The sequence below is a fragment of the Phoca vitulina genome, unplaced genomic scaffold (assembly GCF_004348235.1).
Source record: "Phoca vitulina isolate PV1807 unplaced genomic scaffold, GSC_HSeal_1.0 scaffold2, whole genome shotgun sequence".
NCBI classification, from domain to species: domain Eukaryota; kingdom Metazoa; phylum Chordata; class Mammalia; order Carnivora; family Phocidae; genus Phoca; species Phoca vitulina.
In genome coordinates this window covers 75,699,089-75,720,142 of record NW_022589705.1, presented here as the reverse complement: position 1 = coordinate 75,720,142, position 21,054 = coordinate 75,699,089, and the positions used below count along the sequence as shown (strand labels likewise).

Below are 21,054 nucleotides of genomic sequence, written 5' to 3'. Positions count from 1 at the left end.
GTGGTGGAATGATAACTCTGTCAGCATTGAAAAGAAATCACAAATATTGAAGGTTTGTCTACATAAAACAAGTATATGATGCAAAATAGAAAAAAAAAAAGAAGGAAAACAAGAGATTGGGAAACTATGTATACCAAATACCGCAAAGAGTTTCTCACCACAATGGAGAAAGAGAGCCTTCAAATTGTAAAGGAAAATACCAACACAACACTCTTGTAGCCACACCTCAGTGCAGGCAGTTGCCCCATGGGGATCACAAATGGCAAGTGCTCCTGTCCCCTCTAGACAGCAGTGGACCTTGGCTGGCTAGAGAAAAGCCAGGACTGGAGTCTCTGTCTCAGATCCTGTGCTGGAAATCCCGACACCACTTTCATACCCCTTGGCCCACCAGGGACATGCCTCTGGCCCAGGAGTACCCAGGAATCTCTCTCCAGACCCTGCTCCCCATGGACCCCAACCTCTCCTCTTCCACTCACATACAGCAGCCAACCCCTGTAGGAACCACTGCGAACCAAGGACCCGGATGGGCAATGCATGCATGTGTGCACAGGTTTGCACCAATAAATCCACTGAACACCCACCCTGTTGCAGAGGCCCAAACCCCATGGCTTCTCTCAGGACCCAGTGCTGTCCCTTGGATGTCCCCATTCCAACAGGAGCACAACTCTGTCCTCTACAGGAAGGCTGGGTAGAGGACTGGGTAGCAGAGGAAGGGGGCCCCAGCTGTTCCTTGAGAAGGGGAGGTCTGTTGCTCCCCTGTTAGCACCCACCATGATAACCGCCCCATCACAGGCATTCTGCAAATATTTGTTAAATAAAAGAATGACACTTCATGGGGTGGATCCTAAACACGTCCGTATCACCAATGCTTTTTAGTTGAAAAACTAAATTTTGAACCACAAGAGCCCCCTTTAATTTACATAATTATGTCTCTCTCCACATCAGAGCGAGATCTTTGAGGTCAAGGGCTGTGTCCAATTCATCTCTGGGTTCACAGCACTCATCATAATATTTGGCACCTTGCAGAAGTCGACAAGGGTTTGCTGGTGGGGTATTCAACGTATACTTATTAAATTAGCAATTTTATAAAAGGGCACGCAAATATTTGGGGTTTGGCAATGCAGATAAAGGTAAGCAATATGTTATATGATCTATATGAAGAAAACCACAAAGTTGTTACATCTAGAAAAGTAAAAGAGGAACATGAAAGAGAGATATGCCATGTTTCTGGGTAGGAAGGCCGCATAGCATATGAATCATATTCTTAATCATATAGCTTTTGTTATTGGCATTATGAACCAGCACAACGTTTTTGGGGAGCAATATAAGAGCAAACATCGAAAGTCATAAGAATGTTCATACTCTGGCCTGGTAACCTCATTCCTGGAAATCTATCCAAAGGAATTACAGTTCAAGAGAAGAAAGGAACAAGCCACGTGCATGAGGATGTTCATCACAGCCTTATGTAAGATAATTGAACATGACTGCTTGATTAAGTCATGGCTTCATCCACTAAACAGAATATTCCATAAATACTAAGAACAGAAAGTATGAAAGGCATGCAGCAACACGGTAAGATATGCAACATAACATGAACTGTGAAACACAGAATGTGAGTTGATATTTTCACTTTGATTAAAACCACACGAAATATGTGTGCACATGGGTAAGAGTCAAAAAAGAATGGTCAAGGTTGAAATTGGTTTTGGTTTAAAGAAGTGAAATTAAGAGTATTTTATTTGTTTAAACCTTTAGATTTATTTAAACTTTTAAAACACTAGAATATACCAAGAGCCTGTGCTGAGTTTTGACCTTTGAGCTCCAGATACTTCTGAAAGAGTTCTAACACATTATATAAGGCTAGGCACGAAGAGATTTCCCCTTCAACCCCATCCCCAGATGAGCAAGATCATCCCCAGAGGCCCTCCAGGTTACAATTTGACCAGGAACAAGGAACAGCCGTACCCTCTTATGCAGCTGAGTCTGTATACAGTAGGTGCTCAATAAATCAAAGATTAATGGATAAATGGATGGGTGGAAGGAATGAGAAAAAGTAAAGATTAGGGGTATGCTCGGGCGCCGGTATATTGCACATTGGTATACAGCATTCATATAGTTCCAACAGGGTCATGGGTCCAGCCTTCCTGAATTTGTTTAATGCTTGGCAATCTCTGATACTTCATGGGGGGAACTCAGCCAACAGTATGCCTGTACTCTGGGCTAGTATTTTTGTCCTAAGGCTTCCTTGTCCTTCCTGCTGCAGATGAGCCCTTGGATTCTGGAAATCTAGCGCAGTGGAGAGAGTACAGGGTTTGGAGTAGGAACCTCTCTGTCAATGAACACTTCAAATTCTAGCCCAACCCTTAGTGGTTCTATAACCGCTGAGCTAGTCACCTCGTCTCCTTGAACTTTGTTTTCATCAGAGCCTCACTTAAAATGCAAAAACACAGATTTCTTCATCTTTAGAATTTGGTAACTCTAGAGTACCCTAGTCTGGTGGGTCACAATCTCGGGTGGTTTTTCTCTCTGGGGATATTGGGCAATGTCCAATAGGGAGACATTGTGGTCATCAAACTGGCAGTAAGAGGGGTGTGTGTGCCACTGGCCTCTAGTGAGTACAGGACAGGGATGTGGCTCAAACAATGCACAGGACTGCCCCTCCTCCACCCCACCTAATTATCTGGTCCAAAAGGTCAGTAGTGCTGAGGCTGAGAATCCCGATGACCCTATGACCCCATTCACTCCTTTGCAGGTATGTGTGTATATGTGTGTGCGTCCAGTGAAGGGCAGGGTGGGGGGGTTTAGGGGAGGAACTCGGGGGTAAAGGACAAGAGGGTACTAGGAGAGGACCATTTTCTGCAGCATTCCTATATGGAACACCTTCCTTTACCTGTCAACTCTTCTAGGCCCAGCTTAAGTCCTGTATCCTCTGTGACATTTTCTTGGGGCACCCAAAGACCCACTTCTCCCTTCCCTGGTCTCTCAAGGTTTGGCTGCTGATTCCCAGCTTACACTGTATCCATGCTAGGGGGCCCTGCCTTCACATTTCACACATACGCCCCGTATACATTAGGAGCTTGGCAATTAGGGTTCACACCTTCTCCCGAGACAGTTTACAAAATGGCAAAAGAAAGCCTGCGCTTGTGAAGCCTTGGCATATCTCTGGTGAAGCCTGTTTTGAAACTTCTTGGGAAAGTGGCTGCTAATGGACTGATAATTGGTTTCCTGGCTTCCTTATGAAGTGTGAAACATTCCACTAGCCTGTCAACAAAGCATCAAGTATCCGAGTACCGCCTGCCATCAGGGTTGTCTCTTCCTTCCTGTTGGAGCTCTTGTGGTGGAGGACTAGCCAGACGCGGTAGTATGGGAAGGGCTCTCTCTTCTTTTGCAAGGAACAGGGTGAAATGGGCGGAGCTCTGGGAAAGGAAAGAAAATGCGCAGCCTGGCCAGAGCGTGCCCACCAGGACACCAGGTTGAACATGTTTCCCAGGCAGAGATCGAACAGCTCTGAATCCAATATGCAGTGCTTGGACCCTCAGTAAATATTGTCGGATGGATGGAAAGTAGTACTACTTCCAACTGATTTTGAGCAGCGATCCCTGGAGATGTGAATTGACCAGGGAGGAAGACAGTGAGAGGGAAGAAACTAGCTCCATCTTTCAAAATGCTTTTCACTGTGAGAAACACCATCTTCTTTAAAACCTAGATGAAAAAAGGCCATCTATCGAGCGTTTACTACTGTGAGGGCGTCGCAAAAGCCAACGAAATGATTTTGAAGTCAGCCTGCTGCAGAAAATGTTTGGGAACATGAAGGAAAGTGTGTATTTGTGTAGTCTCGGCAGGGCAATTTCCAAGTAAGGAGCTGTTTTGAAGAAGATGTTTCAAGAGAAGAACAATGCACCGCTTTGCACTTCTTTGGACCATTGTTCGTAAAAATTTGAACCATTAAAATATTTTTTCCGATCTCCTATGAAATCCTAAGAAGGAAAGAATAGTTTGTCTGCTAAATAGTGTACTAATATTCATTGTGACTAATGTGTGGGAAAATTTAAGGCGTTTATGCTGACTCTTGCTACAGGTGCTTTTGTATGCACATTTATCTCTATAAAATACAGAGACTGTATTCTTTTATATTTTTATGGATGCTTATAGACGTTGGCCCTTTCCTAGTGACCACCCCCTATGATACATCTGATCTGGGGTCAGGGTCAGAACCCCAGTTTAACATATCCCTCAAGCAAAGTATATGACCTGCTCTGTCAATGACCCACTTTAAGTAGTTGTTCCCAAGCATTCAGTGTGGGCAGTGAGGACTGTTCATGCCATAGTTATCTTGTTCTATGAATATGATCATAGATGCTTAGGATTTGGGGAGAGAGAATGGAGTGCTACCCTACTGGATAGATCAGTAAACCAAAATCCAGCAAGAGGATGCCCCGGCTGCCATCATGATGCAGAGCCAGGACTGAGAAACAAGTCTCCAGAGTTTGAATCCAAAGCTATCTCCGTGTACCAGGGCATCTGAGTACCATCTCTCACCCCCAGTTAGACTGTGAACTCCCTGAGGGCAAAGCCTGGGACCAATGGAAGTGTCAGCTTAGGGGCTGGGTACTCAGTAGGGAGCTGACAGATGGCACTCCTTTGACTTCGTGGAATAGGAACGTGACCTTGCTGTGTGGTGCAAAGGCATGGGGCTAGCTGGCTCTCTCTGGCCTCCTTCACTAAAGCCAGCATCCCTGAGACTCAAGCTGTGTTTGGTTATACCCAGATGACCAGAAAAAAAACCTGAGCAATGGGAGCGCCTTGGGGATGCCAGCCCCCTACATCCCAGAATCATCCAGAAGATGCAATGCTGTGCTGGCCCCCCAGAGTGCCTGCTTCACAGTTCCCATCAATAAGCTTCAGGCTCCTCTTCCTTACTTTAAGCCAGAGTGCACTGCTCCATACTTGCCAGAACAGCTCTGTCTTTGTTTCTTCTCAGCTGTTCGTAAGCAGTGCCCAGCTCACTGGAGGCTGCCAGCCTCGCTCCTGGAAACGAAGAGCCTGCTGAGCAGCACTTCATGGCCCTCTGTTCTTATGGAAGGTTCTAGAAAGATTTCCTAAAACCCTTCCTCAGGGCCAAAGGGTCAAGTAAATTCTTGGAGGATTCGAGTGACAGCCCTCAGGTAATATTCTGCTACCTGCATCTCTCAGTTTGTGATGCAGGAAACTTTATCTTGTCCTAAGAAGCCAGCTGGCTCGGCCACCCACTTCATTCCCACTGGCTCTCTGCCCCAGAGGCCTGACCCTCTTCCAGTTCTCCCTGCCTTGTTTTATCTAATGGATTTCCAAGATAAAGCCCCCACAACACCTGGGACTCCCACAGTCTATACCTTTGTCTTCTGAGGCCCTGCCTCCAACTTGCAGAGCAGAGCCCGGCTCCACTCACCACCTCGGGCCTTTGTTCCTGCTTGCCCTGGGCTGTTCTGTGCCAGTCTCCCCTGCCTCTCCTGGCCCCAGTACCCTTGGCTCCCAGGGTGCTACGAGGCTAACACTGTTGGGCATGATATTCTAACCACATCTGGCCGCAGAGATGGGCAGATTTTGTGCAATTTTATTTTTTTGCAACAAGGGTGTATATCTAAGAGCACTTTGATGTATATCTAAGAGCAATTTGTTCTTTAAACCTCTGCAAGAATCTTTGCATAAACTCACAAGTCATCACAAATGCTTTGTCAAAACAAAGTGATTTTTTGGTTTGAAAATGTATGACCCAACTCACCAACTGATACGCCAAAGTCTCAGTCCTCACTGATGTTCCCTGGTAACCCCCAGGCTATTTTCCCCCTCTGCCCCAGGGGGCCACTCTAGTCTGTAGCACCTAGAGACCCCGAGAAGCCCACTGCGGTGGGAGAAATGATCAGAGGGTCAGGCTTCTGCCCTCTCCTGCGAGAAGCAGATGGAAAGAGATGGAGAAGGTGGGGTGGCGAAGGTTGGGGGAAGAAGAAGTGGTAGCTCAGAGAGGCTGGAACCTTTGACTTCTCAATAGAGACCAAGTGGGCTCCTCCCTTTGCTGCACACAGCCCCTCATACTTGCCAATCTCACTGGGCCCAGGACTTAAAGTACTATTTTCGCCAGAAATTACAGTCATCCCATCCCAGAGGAAGGAAGAAGGGCTTCCTTGTTATTGCCATTGGATGGGCACGCCAAAGGATCAATAATCCAAAGACAATTTGATCCCCCATCCCTCCCCAACTCCAATCTGAGAAGAAGCAATTTGAGGAAACTCCTCATACCCTGGCAAGACCATGATTTCCCACCGTACCCAGAGGCTGGTACAGAGTCTACAATCTTACAAACCGGCCCATCCCTTCCACCCTGGCTTGATTGTATGGTATCGCTGGTGACAACAAGGGCGAGGAGCAAATGTCTGGGTGAGAGCCTGATGGACCAGGCCCCAGTGGCCTTTACCTTGCTCTCAAGGATCACTGGGGAGGGCAAGATGGCGTTGAAGAAGGCCCCCAAATGTCAAGAGCAATCATTCCCAGTGCCACAGTCCATGTTACTGCCAGAAACGAGGACCCGACCAGCAACATTGGGAGGAACAGAAGAAACCAACGAGGGAAGCTGTTGTTAGGACCTGCGAGGTTCCCAAGGATGGGGCCCTGGATTAGCTAGCCAACGGGGCCCCCTGCCTCTTGGTGGAGACCCCGAAGAGGCCTCCTCCCCGCTCACTTACACACACAGCCTGGCTTCTTAGCCGACCACTGGTTATTCTTTTGGCACGTGATTGCCTTCTGCCCCACCAGCTCAAAGGCGGGCTGGCACTCAAACTTGAGTGTGTCACCATGACGGAACCGGGAGCCTTCCCTCCGGCCGTAGGCAGGGATGCCCGGATCACCACAGCTACCCTGCTCGATCTCTGAAAGACAGGAAGAAGAGAAAACAGAGACAAAAGGTGACTTCCTACCTCTCTTGGAGCGGGAGGTCCACATTACACGCTCTGCTGTCCCTCCGCCTCGACTCAGTGCCCAGAGTGACACAGGTAGGACCTTTCATGAGAAATCCTGCCGTGTCCCTTCAAAACCCCATCCCAGGATCAAGAGGCCTTCCAGCCAATAATATGCCTGAGACTCTGGGTCCACACAGCGCCTTCGAGGGGCTTGGATATTTTCACTCAGTGAAGGTAGGTCTCCATCCTCTGTGAGATACCTGTCCCAGGAGCTAACGAATCTCAGTGGGGAGCGTCCTGAACTTGCCTCTGCATTCAGACGACCAGAGAGACCTTCAGCTCAGTCCATTCCTGAGCGGCAAAGACAAGCATGAAATGAGGCTGCCTGCCATTCCCCAAACCAGAGATTAAGTGAGAATCAATATTCGCTGCCTTCTGACATGGAAGCACTTTCATAAAGGTTTTTTTTAAAATTCAATTTGAGATGGTGCAGGTAAAATGAAACAAGTGGCTCACTGAGTGTGCTTTTAAAGTTCATTTGATTCAACCGTGTGAGTCACACATGGAGTGGGTTCCCTGAGACAGCTCGGGGGCCCGGACGCTGGGGGGGCATGATGGGCTGGCAGCCTCACAGGGGAGGCAATTAGGCCCTGGAGGCTTCAGGAAAGGAGGCTGTCCTGGCCAAGTCCCTGGAGTTTCCTCTGGAGTCACCCCACTTCCAGCAGCCCTGTGCTTGGTGCTGTGAGAGATGAAGGGGAGGGGAAGGGCGGGGGGGGGGGCAGAAGGGAGGAAGGAGAAGAGGAGGAGGAGCTGTTCCCGGGGAGGAAGGCCTCCTGCGGGAAAGACAGGGAGTAATGGATTTAGTGGCAGATGGTGAAGGGAGGACAGTAGGGTCCTGTGACTTGGAAGGGAGGCAGCTGGAGTAATCGGGGAAGTTTGTTGGACACCTTCCCAGGCTTGTCAGGCCAAAGGGACCTTGCCTTTGCTGTAGATGCCATAATAAGCCTTCAGAATGCACAGTCCCCGAAGTAGCCGTGTGTGACCCTAACAGGGATCATGCTGCAAAAACTTTCTAACCACAACTGGTGGGTTTCTGTGGGCTGCTCAGGCTAGCCCCATGCACTGCCTTATATGGACACGCTCTTGATTGTCACATTTGTGTTACCCTGAAAACCAGGGCCTCCAGCTCTCTGCTGAGAGCTGGCAGAACAAGGCATTCTCTGGCTGTGTGTGTGTGTGTGTGTAGGCATCCAGAAGGAGCATCTAACTCAAATTTGGAAGGTGAGGCTGTGGGGAGTAAGGCATTAAACTTTAGCACAAAATTTTAGGGCAATCAAGACAAATAATACCTTAATGCAATATTTTTTAGAAAATCAAAACTAATGCATATAAATCAAACCTACACAGAAGAATAACATCAGAACTTAAAAAAGACCAGATCTGACCCAGCACTTGTGTGACTTACTTCTGTGGCCTCACCCTCATCCTGGCCCTCAGAGCCTCTTGTTATTTAAAATGTTGATATTTTTTATCATGGATATTTTGCATTAATCTTCATTTAAAAAATACCACATTAAATTATTTAACTTTATTTAACTTAATTATTGAGCAGCTCCTCAGTTATTCGGCAGCTCCTGCCTACAATTTATGCCCAAGGCACATGCCTCTCTCATCTCAGCCCAGTCCCAGCCCTGGCATCAGGGAAGGCTTCTTGGAGGAGGTGACATCTACACTGAGGCCTGAAGGCTGTGCAAGAGCCAGCAGGTGAAAGGAACAAGTGGGATTCATTGTGGCATTATTTACAACAGCCAAGACATGGAAACATCTAACTACCCATCAATGAATGGGTAAAGAAAATGTATATGCGTGCACGCGTGTGTGCACACACACACACATATACACACGACTATTATTCAGCCATAAAAAAGAAAAAGAAGGAAATCCTGATATTTGCAACACGGAGGAACCTTGAGGGCATTATGCCAAGTGAAATAAGACAGAGAAAGACAAATACTGGATGATCTCACTTATATGTGGAATCTAAAAAAACAAACTCATAAAAACAGAGTGGGTGGGGTGGGGGAGACTGATGAAGGGGGTCAAAAGGTACAAAGTTTCAGTTATAAGAGGAATAGGTTCTGGGGGTGATGACACGGCATGGTCACTCTAGTTCACAATACTGTATTGTATCTTTGAAAGTTGCTAAGAGAGTAGATCTTAAAAGTTCTCAACACACACACACACACACACACACACACACACACAAACTGTGAGGTGATGTGATAAACGTGTTAACTAACTTGACTGTGGTAATCATTTTGCAATACATCCATGTGCAAAATCATCACTCTTTGTACACCTTAACCTTATACAATGTTAGATGTCAATTATATCTCAGTAAAGCTGGTTAAAAAAAAAGAAAGGAAGGAATGGGAGGGAAGGGAAGGGGAGGGCCTTCAGGTAGGGAAGAGCCCATGCAAAGTCTCAGAGGTGACACCATTTGTCGGACTGCACGGAGAGCAGAGATCACAACTAACTCATCCTTAGTATAAATGAGTTTGCTGTAGAACTAATACATTGGTCCGGTGTCGTGCTGACAGCCACTCTGAGCATTTGAATATTTCATCCTCTAGTAACCCCAGGAGCGAGGTACTATTCTTCCCACTTTCAAGGCGAGGAAACCGAGGTACGGAGAGATCATGTAGCTGTCCCAGGTCATCTGAGTGACCTGAGATCCCGACGTGGGCTGTACGGTCCCAGGGTCTTACTGCTGCACTGCACTGCCTTTCTCCGAGTACAAGCGCAGGGGTTTTCTGCAAGGTGGCAGGAGATGAGGCTGCAAAAGGTGTGCGGGGCCAACCCAAATAAGGCGCTGTGCAATCTGTTAACAAGACTGGACTATGGATGGGAGGCAATGGGGAGTCAGCAAAGGGCTTCATTTGATTTAGCATTTCATATTATGTATTTTAAAGGATCACCCTAACTGTTGTCTGGAGAATGGTCTGGGGGCAGCAATTCTGGAGGCAGGACGATCATTCATTCATTCATTCAACAAAAACACAGCTGTCTCCTTAGCAAATACTACTGTGCTGGCTCTAGGAGTGCGGCAGAGAACAAGGCAGACACAAGGCCTGCCTCCATGAAGCTTCCATTCTGGTGGGAGGCTCACAGTCATCTGGGAGATGTTTTGATGATATCCTGGCCTGGGCCAAGACAAAGGGGACGGGAGAGGCAGACAGATTTAGGAGGTGTAGAGCAGGGAGCCACAGGCCACCCTGAGAGGGAGCACGTCTGGGATAAAGGAGAGGCCAGGATCTACTGAGGGTTTCGCCTGGGTGCGTTTTCACTGAGACAAGCATGCAGGAAGAGGAGCAGGTCTACGGGGTCACCAGTAAGATATGCTGAGTTTTGGGGTGCCTGTGGTACCTCCAAGTGGACACATCTAGTGGAGAGTGGCTACATGGATCTTAATTTCAGGAGAAAAGTCTAGTGTAGGAATATAGAATTTGGGATTCCGCTCACAGATGGGAAAAGAAGTCACGAGAAGGATGTGACAACCCACAGAGAGTGAGAGATGTCAGTCCTGAGCAGAACAGTTAGGAACCCTGGATGGGCCGGCAGAATGCTGGACTAAAATCCCAGGCAGCATGGGGTTACAGAGGCTTGGAGAAGAAGGACTTTCGAGGAGGAGATCTCCAGCCTCAAATGCTGTGGGGAAGTTTAGGTGGGACGGATGAGCAGGTTAGTGGAAGGAGGTCACTGCTCATACTGACTGGCAGGAGTAGCTGAGTGCAGTGACAGGGCCACACACTGTGGGAGAAGAGGAAGATGATACAGGAAGAGCAGATGACTTTTAAAGGAGCCATTTCTTGGCAGTGAAAGAAGAGAACTTAGGTGGTCATTCATGAGGAACACGGCCTTGAAGGGGGCAGCTGAACATATTTTTAAGATTGGAGAAACTTAACCATATTTAAAGTAAGGAAACAGACAGAAAGACACAGAGTATATGTTAGCTGAAGATCTAGAGGACAGAGGGGGATGACAGCCCGAAGCCCTCGAGCAGGCAGGGCAGGGGACCCACAGCACACTGCGAGGCTAGCCTGAGAGATCAGGAAGATCCTTCCTGCATGGCAGGAGGGAGGAGGGATGAGGTGCTCACTGAGTTTTCAGGTGCGATACAGGAGGATGAAGGAGGTCCTGCGATGGCATGGACTCTACTTTCTAAATGGAGGAAGGGTCCACTGGTCTCATGGTCTTTGCTGAAGGATGGGGTCTGGTCGTGAGGATAGGGATATGACATTTTTTAAAAAGATTTTTTATTTATTTATTTGACAGAGAGAGTGAGTACAAGCAGGTGGAGCAGCAGGCAGAGGGAGAGGGAGAAGCAGGCTCCCTGCTGAGCAAGGAGCCCGATGCGGGGCTTGATCCCAGGACCCTGGGATCATGACCTGAGCTGAAGGCAGTTGCTTAATGACTGAGCCACCCAGGCACCCCGAAAGGGGTATGATATTGACAAGAATGTCTGAGGCACTCCCCTTGGAGAAGAAGAAATCACGGCCAGATGGATTGCCACCTGAGGCCCACAGAAGGTGGAGGTGACACATATACAGGGCACCCCCCCAGCAGGGCTATAGGACTTGTCCCCGAAGCCCTTAGTAGCTGGGTGCATGCGGAAGTGGAGAGGGAGGCTCCAGGACTGATTGGGGGTGGGGCTGAGATTGGAGAAACGGAAGGCCATGGGGGCAGGGAGCCAAGGATATTGTTAAAAGAACGGCAGATCACTGATATGAGGAATTCTTAATCTCAGGAAACAAACTGAGGGCTGCTGGAGTGGGGGGGTGGGGTGGGAGGGATGGGGTGGCTGGGTGATAGACATTGGGGAGGGTATGTGCTATGGTGAGCGCTGTGAATTGTGCAAGACTGTTGAATCTCAGATCTGTACCTCTGAAACAAATAATGCAATATATGTTAAGAAAAAAAAAAAAAAGAAGAAGATAGTAGGAGGGGAAGAATGAAGGTGAAATCGGAGGGGGAGATGAACCATGAGAGACGATGGACTCTGAGAAACAAACTGAGGGTTCTAGAGGGGAGGGGGGTGGGAGGATCGGTTAGCCTGGTGATGGGTATTAAAGAGGGCACGTTCTGCATGGAGCACTGGGTGTTATGCACAAACAATGAATCATGGAACACTACATCAAAAACTAATGATGTAATGTATGGTGATTAACATAACAATAAAAAAGTAAAAAAAAAAGAAAAAGAACGGCAGAGGTGTTACCCTCCGGGCATAGCTAAAGGGGGAGAGAGCAGGAGGGGATAGGGGATTGCCAGGCCAGGGAGGATGATGCACAGGAGGAGAGCGGGGAGGAGGAGCTGAGCGGACAAAGGGCTGGCGCAGGCTGGGTGAGGCTCGGATGTCAGAGGTGCTGGAGGACAAGGTCCGGCTGCAGCCAGGGTGCAGCACGTGCTGCTAAGAGCAAGTGAGGTCAAGTGGCCGAAAGGCAAGGTGATGGCAAGACCTGGAGTGGAGGGGAAGAGGCTGGTGACACTGACGGGAGGAGAGAAAGAACCAGACGTGGTGACAGCGTGAGGTCAAGGGAGAAAGGGTGCACGTGGCTGGAATGGCACTGGACACTGAACCTCGAACCAATCCCTCCAAGGTGAAGTTCATGGGGCTGTCCCTGGAAAGGTCTCCTGGGTAACAGTGTCCTCAAGAGGGAGTCAAGTTTAAGGGAGGACTTGGCAAAGAGGTCCAAGGCACCGGAGAGGGGAACGCGCAGGGCCAGGACCAGGACCTGGTGGAGGGGAGAAGAAGAGCAGAGCAGGGTGGTTTGAGAGTTTGCAGCTCCCTCCAGGGAGGCGGAGGGGACCAGCTTCTGCCAGGCTTGTGTTCCTCAAACACCCCTGTCTTGGTCTGGGCCTTCCCTCCTAGCCCAGGGCCAACCCCTGCTGGCAACACAGACACCAAGGCCATCTGCCTTCCTGGAGAGGGCTCCTGGTGCTCCCCTGCCTGCCTGAAAGGCACTTGCCCTTGACCCTTGGGGTCAGGTGCTGACCAAGTCTGATGTCAGGGCCCAGAAAAACAAATTGATAAGCCAAATTTCAACTTGTAGAAAATCTCGCATGTAATTCCCTGTTATCTGGTTACTATAATTCCATTTTGTCAGTGTTTCTCTCCCTCTCTCCCTTTGTCTACAAAAAGCCAGGCAGCCGACCGAAGAGGAGTGCTTGAGAGACACGTGGAACTCTGCTGTGATGGGCTCAGCACTCGGTGGATTTGCTCTCCCTTTGCTCGGCGGCTTCATCCCTGTCATCTGTGGTCAACCTCACTGTCTTCTCCCGGGTTTTTCAATTTCGAATACTAGATTGCAATCCTCTTTTATGACAACGTCTGTCCGGGAGGAGTGCATCACGTATCTCTCTAAATTCACCATCTGAGGTGCTCCAAGGAGAGTGGTGGCACTTGGTGGAGGAAAGGGAGTCCATGCGTGGACTGTGACTTGCTGCTTTTCCAAATGGGCGGGACTCCATGTGTCCCTCTACCTACACACTGTCCCCTCAGCCTGGGCTCCTGCTTCCTACCCCCCCACCCCATGCCCCATGGCCAACTCCTCATGCTACAGGTCAGCTCAAGAGGCCACCTCCTCAGAGACGCTGTCCCTGACCATGCCCCTCACGTGGTTCCCGCTCTCTTGCCTCACTTGGCACCCCAACTTTTCCTTCATGGCGCTGACTGCCCTTTGTAAGGATTTATTCATTTTATTAGTTACTGTTCTAGACCCTGCGGGTACAACAGTGGGAAGAGGACAAGAATGTCTGCCCTCGGATGCTTACTGTCTGTGGGATGTGAGGGACAAAATGATTCGCCAACTCAGCCCCCCGGCTCCTCGCTGGCTGCAAGGTTGGCCCCCCTGTTTCCCCACCCACTAGGATGTCAGCTCTATGAAGGCAGGCGTTGGTGATGCCTTACGGACTACTGTGTACCCAGCGCTTAGCACAGAGCTTGGAACACAGAGAACATTCTGTTCGGTGTGTGTCTCTAGCTAGCATTTACCGCATGGAAACTGTGCCAGATGCCATGCTCAGCACTACAGATACAGAGTGGCCTGACCCATGGCTCCTGCCCTTGGAGAGTCCCAGTCAAGCGGGCATAGAAATAAGTATAAGGGAAATGATGAAGGCAAGGGGGCAGGTGTGCTCCTGACCAGACGGCCTTTGGGACAGCAGCTCCAGCCTCAGGCTGGGAGGGTCGGAGAGTCCCAGTCACCTGGGAGTCAGTCTGTTTCCTGCCTTCCCCTCCCCACCTGCAGCCTCACCAACCGCCTCAGGCTGGCTTCCCCCACTAAACATCCCAGCACCCTCTGCTCTCCGGCCCCTTGCTCACTGGCTAGTCCACCCCCTTCCGGGATGGTGGCATCTGGCAAGAGGGGGTCCCCTGCCTCTTGCCTCTATTCTGAACTCTGTAAAGCAGGGTGAGATCACTCAGAAAGGAAAATGCGATCATTACTGTGCCCTGCTCATTGATTTTTTCGTGGCTGCCTAAAATCCACAGATTAAGTCCCTAACTGTTCGGCATGGCAGGACCTTGCCTACCCCTCCTGCTCCAAACTTATCTTTGGCCATCACCAACCTTGAAATTTAGACACCCCCTCCTGCCCACTAGGCTGCCTGTGGGGAGGCAAACCAGAGCAATGGTGATGAGCGAAGATCTAAATCCTGCCTCCGACACAAGTAGGAGACCTTGGGCACATTTCTGATTCTCCCTGAGCTCTAGTTTTGTCATCTGTAAAATGGAAGTGGTAATCACGCCCACCTTACAGGGCTGTTGTGAGGATTTAATGAGCTTATGTATATAAGACGATTGTCAGAATGTCCGGCATGTGGCACGTAACCAGTGAGCAGTAGGTGTTTCCCATCACCATTATCACCCTGCGGCTGGCAGAGCCCAGCCCGCGCTCACATTGCTCTAACTTGGCACCTGTGTCCTCTCTCCCTGAATGAACATCCCCCGCTTGGCTGCCCGACAAAGAATCACCTTTAAGTGTCAGCTCAAGTGCTCCCCAATCGGGGATCCTCCCTCGCATCACTGGGCAGACTTAGGGGATCTTTCTCTCTCATTCCCAGCCCTCCCGACAATTTTCAGTTACGGCTTCATTGTGGCATGAGTTTCTCCCTGTTAAATGGCAAGTTTCTTGAGGATCAAGACTGTTTTTGACATCTCTATACTCCCGGCTTCTAGTAGGGTGTGAGGCACAGAGGGGGGCATTCAATATACATTTGCAGGATGATGAGGGGCGGGTAGAGGGAAGGATGGGAGGAAAGAAGCAGGAAGGAGGAAGGAAGGAAGAGAGTGTAGTATCTGGAGAAAAGTTAGAAATTCATGATGGCAGGAAGTGATGGGGAAGACAGAGGAGGCCACAGAGAGGGTCTCAGGGACACCGTGAGGAGCCTGGGTCAAGGACTGATGAGTCACCTATGTGTGGTCTTGGAGGTTGTCAGCTCCTCAAAGCCAAAGGTCTCATCTCTTCTGCCCTTTGTATCTCCAGAACCAAAGACAGTGTCTTACACATACTGAGCAGCCCAGACCCATTGTTCAATGAGCACAAGCTCCTGTCGAGTGACCGAGACATCTTTGGTGCTTAAGATAAGCCCTGGACATGCCTGGATCTCATGGATTTCCTCAGAACCACATCCCACTCCACTTTTCTGCTTCTGATGGGCAGGGCACCAGGAGGCAAGGGACACAGTGCTTCTGCCAGTGCATCTCGGGGTTCACGCATCTCCTTGCAAAGGTTATCACACATGGGACGAAGGTGCGGGTGGATGAAGTGGGTAACATGTTTCCCGCCCCATCTCCTTCCGCCACAACACTATCGTGGGGATGTACAGCTGAAGGTCAGGAACCAGGGGTGCATGTGGACACGTAGAGCATCGGGGTTACCTCCAAGCTGTTTGCATTAGCCCCACACTGGAGCTTGCTATCTGCAAAAGCCCATGTATTTCGAGAGTATATCTCACAGACAAATTACTTCCTGCCAATTTTCTCTTCAGTATCATAATGCCAGTTTATTGCAAACTGCTGCTGTGCTTGCAGCCTGCCAAATTTTAATGGTACAGCATCCTCGGCCGCTTGCCTTCCCCGCCCCCATGGGCCAGGACAGACTTGGGTACAGCATGGATCCCACTGGGCTTGCCTGAGAGTAGGCAACTGCTGCCTGCATCTAACTAGACCCCAGCTCCCAGTGCCTGAGAGAGCTTTAGGGGTCTCATGGAAACTCAGTGAGTGTCTTAGGAACATGCCTGGTGTTACTCCTGGCCGAAGTTGGGAAGTTTGGGCCTCTCTGCTCATGGAGATCAAATAAGAAGCACATGTGTCCTGAAAATAGTGGACTTGAGGTTGAAAATGGCCTTGTGCTTGAGGCAAGGCAGGGTCCGAAAAGGAGTAGAGCCAGCGATGCGGGTCTGTTGCCCTTTGTCTTCGTTCCAGTCTGGCTCAAGGCCATCACTTCCAGGAAGCTCACCTATGCCCCCCATCAGAATTAAGTTCTAGGGAAGGGGATGGAGGTGCCGACGGCAGAGGGCTAGTCTTGCCTGTGTTCCCCCTACTTGCTCTCAGGGATATCTGACTAACTTCTTTTCATCCTTTACGCAAGTCTCAGCTTCAGACACCTGCCCTTCCAGGGAGCTTTCCCTGATGCCTCAAACAAGGTGAGCTGCCCCTCCTCGATACTTCCCCATCTTCTTACACTTTCTCGACTCTACTGAACATAGGCTATGGCTTAGGTGAAGGCACAGATTGTCTTCTTGTTCTCGTGGCCCCCATGTCCTGAACAGCATCTATAACACACAGTAGGGGCTTCCATGACGTTGAATACAAGGTGACCTCATTTCTAATGCGAGTCCCTGCTGTTGGGTGTCCTTTCTGCATAGTTTCTAATGCCCTGCTCCTTCATGTCTCCAGGGTCAAGGTCTCCGCTCCTTCCTCCCCTGTGCCAGCCAAATCCCCAGATTTAGCATTAGGCTGCCAGATTCTAGGCTCTGAGTCAGGAAGCGAGGAGACTCCCAGATTGATGCTAAAACTTGTTAGCAAGTTGTATGTAATTTTATAATGTTTCTGGTAAGTGCTAATTGCCTGTTCCTTAAATATTTCTTGTTCTACTGGGAAGCAACGCAATTGCAACTATGAATGCATTTCCTACAGCTGGCTGCCCCCATGGAGGGGGACTGAATTTCTAGGCTCCAAAGAGTACTCAGATTTTGATGGCGCCTGAGTCCCCTCCCCCACCCTGATCTGCGATTGTGACAAGCAGAACTGGAAGAATTTCTAGAAAATAAATCCCCCAATTTTCTTACCCAGGGGCTCACACTTTTAATGAGGGGGGAGGGGTGATACTGTGGTGCCACCTGCCTGCCCCAAGGAAGCTTCTCTACCTGAGCTGGGGCGGAAGGCGTATTGATGATGATGGGGCCAGGAGTGCCCGGGAGCGGTCTCTACCCACAAATGCCTCATGTCACCTGTAGAACATCTATGCCGCAGCTACCCTTCCATCGCTGGGCCAAGGTGTCTATCCTGTATGGGATCCCCCAGAAGCTGGATAAAAGGAGGACTAGAGTGGAGATGGAGTTTGTTCTAAAGCTTTGGGCCACGGGTGCAGGTTGGGAGAGGAGCTGCAGGCCTAGGGAAGCAGGGTAGGGAGCGGGCTTTTAACTGAGTGTTTCCTAAATGCCGGCCCTGTGTTGGGAGGTTCACGACACTGAGCCCTCGGAAGACCCCTGTGAGATCAGTGTTTATCAGCCCCTCTTCACAGGTGAGAATACCCAGGTTCAAAGATGTGGAGGGACTGGCTAAGACCACACACAGAGTCAATGGGAGAACTCGATTACAAATTGGGTCTGTCTGACCCCAAAGCCATGGGACAATGCAGAATGCCTGGCTCTTGCCTTAGAGTGTGGGAAGTTGAGAGGGTGTGGAGGAAGGGTGCTTCATTGTGCTTGTGTAGAAAGTCATCACAACTTAATCTGAGAGCTTTTCTGAGCACACGCCATGTGCCAGGCACTGGGCTCAGTCCTGCAGGCCTGAAGAGCTGTATTTCTGCCTAGAATGGGTTCTCAGGAGCTGGAACATGGCTTGGAATTACCATAAATGAGATGGTTCGTTGTGGCTGCAGTGTAGGGAGGGGAGGCAAAAGTGGTTGGAGGCGGATCCAAGTCACTGAGAGACTTGGCCTCAGAAACAGTTTGCACTTCGTCCACAGGGAAGAAGAACCTGTGGAAGTTTAAATGTAGGGATGGGCCTGCCCTTCCACCTTGGACCTTTTATTTGACGGTAAAAGCCATCCGTCTCTTGCCTTTACAGTGAAGAGCCCCCTCTACTGTGAATAAAGCTACCATAAATGGAGCTCAGTTTGGATGGTGTTAATAGACTGAGTGTTGGTGCCTCCCCAAATTCATATGGTGAAGTCCTAACCTCAAAGGTGCTGGATTTGGAGATGGGGCCTCTAAGGAAGTAATAAACGCTAAATGAGGCCATAGGGGTGGGGCCCATATCCAATAGGATTAGTGTCCTTATAAGAAGCGACACCAGAGAGCTTGTGCTCCTTCCCTCTCTCCCTGTGCAAGCACCAAGGAAAGGCCAGGTGAGGACACAGTGACAAGGCCGCCCAGACTAGAGACTGAATCAGCCAGAACCTTGATCTTGGATTTCTAGCCTTCAGAACTGTGACAAAATAAACTTCTGTTTCAGCTCCTAGCCTATGGTATTTGGTTATGTCCGCCTGTGCAGACTAGCACATGTGCCTTGGGTTTGAGGTGTCTGAAGGAGAAGTGTATAAAATGTGTCACAGGGAGACCGATATGCAAATGGGGAACAGATTTGGAAGTCACCAGTGTTTAGATTGAGCTGGAAGCCATGGGAGTAGATGCAATCCTGAAAAAAGAGGACGGAAAGCTGGGGAGAGACCCTGGGGAAGTGCCTGCTCTGTGGGGGTCGTGAGGGGCTGTGCAGAAGCCCTGAGGGAGCAGCCAGAGGGGTGGCAGATGATCAGGAGGCTGCAGGTGACAGAAGCCCAGAGAGCAGGGTGGGAAGTCACATCAGGATACCAGGGGACTTAACCGACCCAGCTTTATTCATGGTAGAGGAGGCTCTTCACCGTGAAGGCAAGAGATGGAGCTTTTACCGTCAAATAAAAGGTCCAAGGTGGAAGGGCAGGCCCATCCCTACATTTAAACTTCCACAGGTTCTTCTTCCCTGTGGACGAAGTGCAAACTGTTTCTGAGGCCAAGTCTCTCAGTGACTTGGATCTGCCTCCTATCACTTTTGCCTCCCCTCCCTACACTGCGGCCAGAGTGAACCGTCTCATTTCCCAGCCGGTCTGAGGAGTGGGAGCCCTGGATGTGGAGTGCAGGTGGGAGGCAGGGATGCAGTGCCAGGCCACCTGCAGGACAGGCAAGGAGCTCTGTTCCCTGGCAGAAGGGGACACGCTCCGGAGTGGGGAACAGTGCTGATCACCGAGGGCTTGGGTGCAGAGGAACCTCAGTGGCCCCCAGGGAAGACACCTCTCTGAGCCAGGACTGTGCAAGGAGTCACCACTATTCTTTCCGTTTTATGAGTGGGAGATTGAGGCTCCGACAGACCACAGGACTTGGCCAACCCCACAGCTGGGACCATGCTGGGATTCACCAGTCTGGTCCAATTCCAGAGTCCGTTCCATCTTCACAGAAACAGATGCCTCTGTGAGCAGGACCCACTTGGACTGTTGGATTAACGATGTACAGACATGCCCAGACTCTCTTCCTCATCTGTCACGAGTCCGAGGAGGATTTCCCTAATCTGTGACCAGCAGTCCCACCGTGGATGTTTTTCGACTGCTTTAGTTTTCTGTTCTAGTCCGTGTGGCTCCCTGCTGTAATCCCAGCCCCTAGCATCATACTGGTCATGTGACAGGGTCATCACTACTGGCTGGGCGAGGTAGACACATGGGCTGATGAACAAAACCACAACTGCTAGTAACGAGGAGCCCGGGCTCATGCCATATGGCTCATGGGACTGGGGCAAGGTGTTGGCTTCTAAGAGATTTTATAAGGAATTGAAATTCTGTCACTTTGGAGACCCCTGGTAGAGGGGGGAAACATCATGGGCTTTGAAGCCAGCGAGACATGGAGTTGAATCTCGGCTCTTCCAGGTCCCAGACTCCGTGTGACCCAGGCAGGACACTCTACCCTTCTGAGTTTCAGATTCCTCAGGTACAAAAGAGCAGCCATCGGCTAGCTGTCACACTGAATGAGATGAGGCAGAGTTTCTCAGACTGGTGTGTAGCTACAAATCCCCTCTAAAAGAAGGCTTACAAGGAACAGAAGAGAAGAAAGGAGAAGGCAGGATCAGAGCCTGCCCTGCTAGGCAACCCTTACCCAACCTTGGTGGTCCCTGAGGGTACCCCAAATGTTTGTGTGACACTGTTGAAAACCTTGAGAAAATTAGCATAAAGCTTCTGGCACATAATGGGCATTCAATGTTCTGTCCCTTTCTTTTCTGGTGAAACCATGCCAAACAAATCTAATTCCTCTTTCCTACATGACAGCCCTTCAGATATTTAGACACAGCTCTCACTTCTCCCCTGAGTCCACTCTTCTCCCGAATGCACTTTCAGGGGGCTCTTAACCTTTCTCACAGGGTTTGACTTCAGCCCTCTCCCTGCCTATCCCCACAATTAAGCCCAATTCTCGATGCCCAAGAATCAAGCATCACTAACTCCCTGGGGTAAATTCTAGTTGCTAAGTTTTCGAACTCTCACAGAGGACTTGCTATTTATTCCTACTTCCTCTTATCCTGGTGACTTAGCCAGTAGCTCTACCCCGTCGAGGTCTTTCTGCACATTTGTTTGCTGACTGCTGACTGTCGTCCCTTTCCGGCTCATGCTATTTATGGCTTATCCATACCATTGATAAAATATGGACTGATTAAGGGCAGGTGGGTGGCACACAGGATCATTCCTCCCCACTTCTGGAAACGTTCTGCTGAACATCCAGAGAACTTCAGACATGGGGGAAACTTTTGAAACTCTGAGTTCAAATCCATTCCCATTTTTCCAAGTAGTGAGTGTTAGAGCTTGGCCCTGAGTTGGGG

At 49.7% G+C, this 21,054-nt stretch overlaps 1 protein-coding gene across 5 annotated transcripts in view; it reads right to left on the bottom strand.

Annotated features, from left to right (window-relative positions):
* CSMD2 (CUB and Sushi multiple domains 2) overlaps nt 1-21,054 on the bottom strand; it is a 583,106-nt gene that overhangs the window by 237,797 nt on the left and 324,255 nt on the right. For 4 of the 5 annotated variants that reach the window (XM_032388322.1, XM_032388331.1, XM_032388340.1 and 1 more), the window contains exon 13: nt 6,720-6,902. The exons of the other annotated variant lie outside the window; for it this stretch is intronic. In XM_032388322.1, the coding sequence (XP_032244213.1) occupies nt 6,720-6,902 (183 nt within the window). The remainder of the gene's footprint in view (nt 1-6,719; nt 6,903-21,054) is intronic. 5 annotated transcript variants of the gene reach the window in all.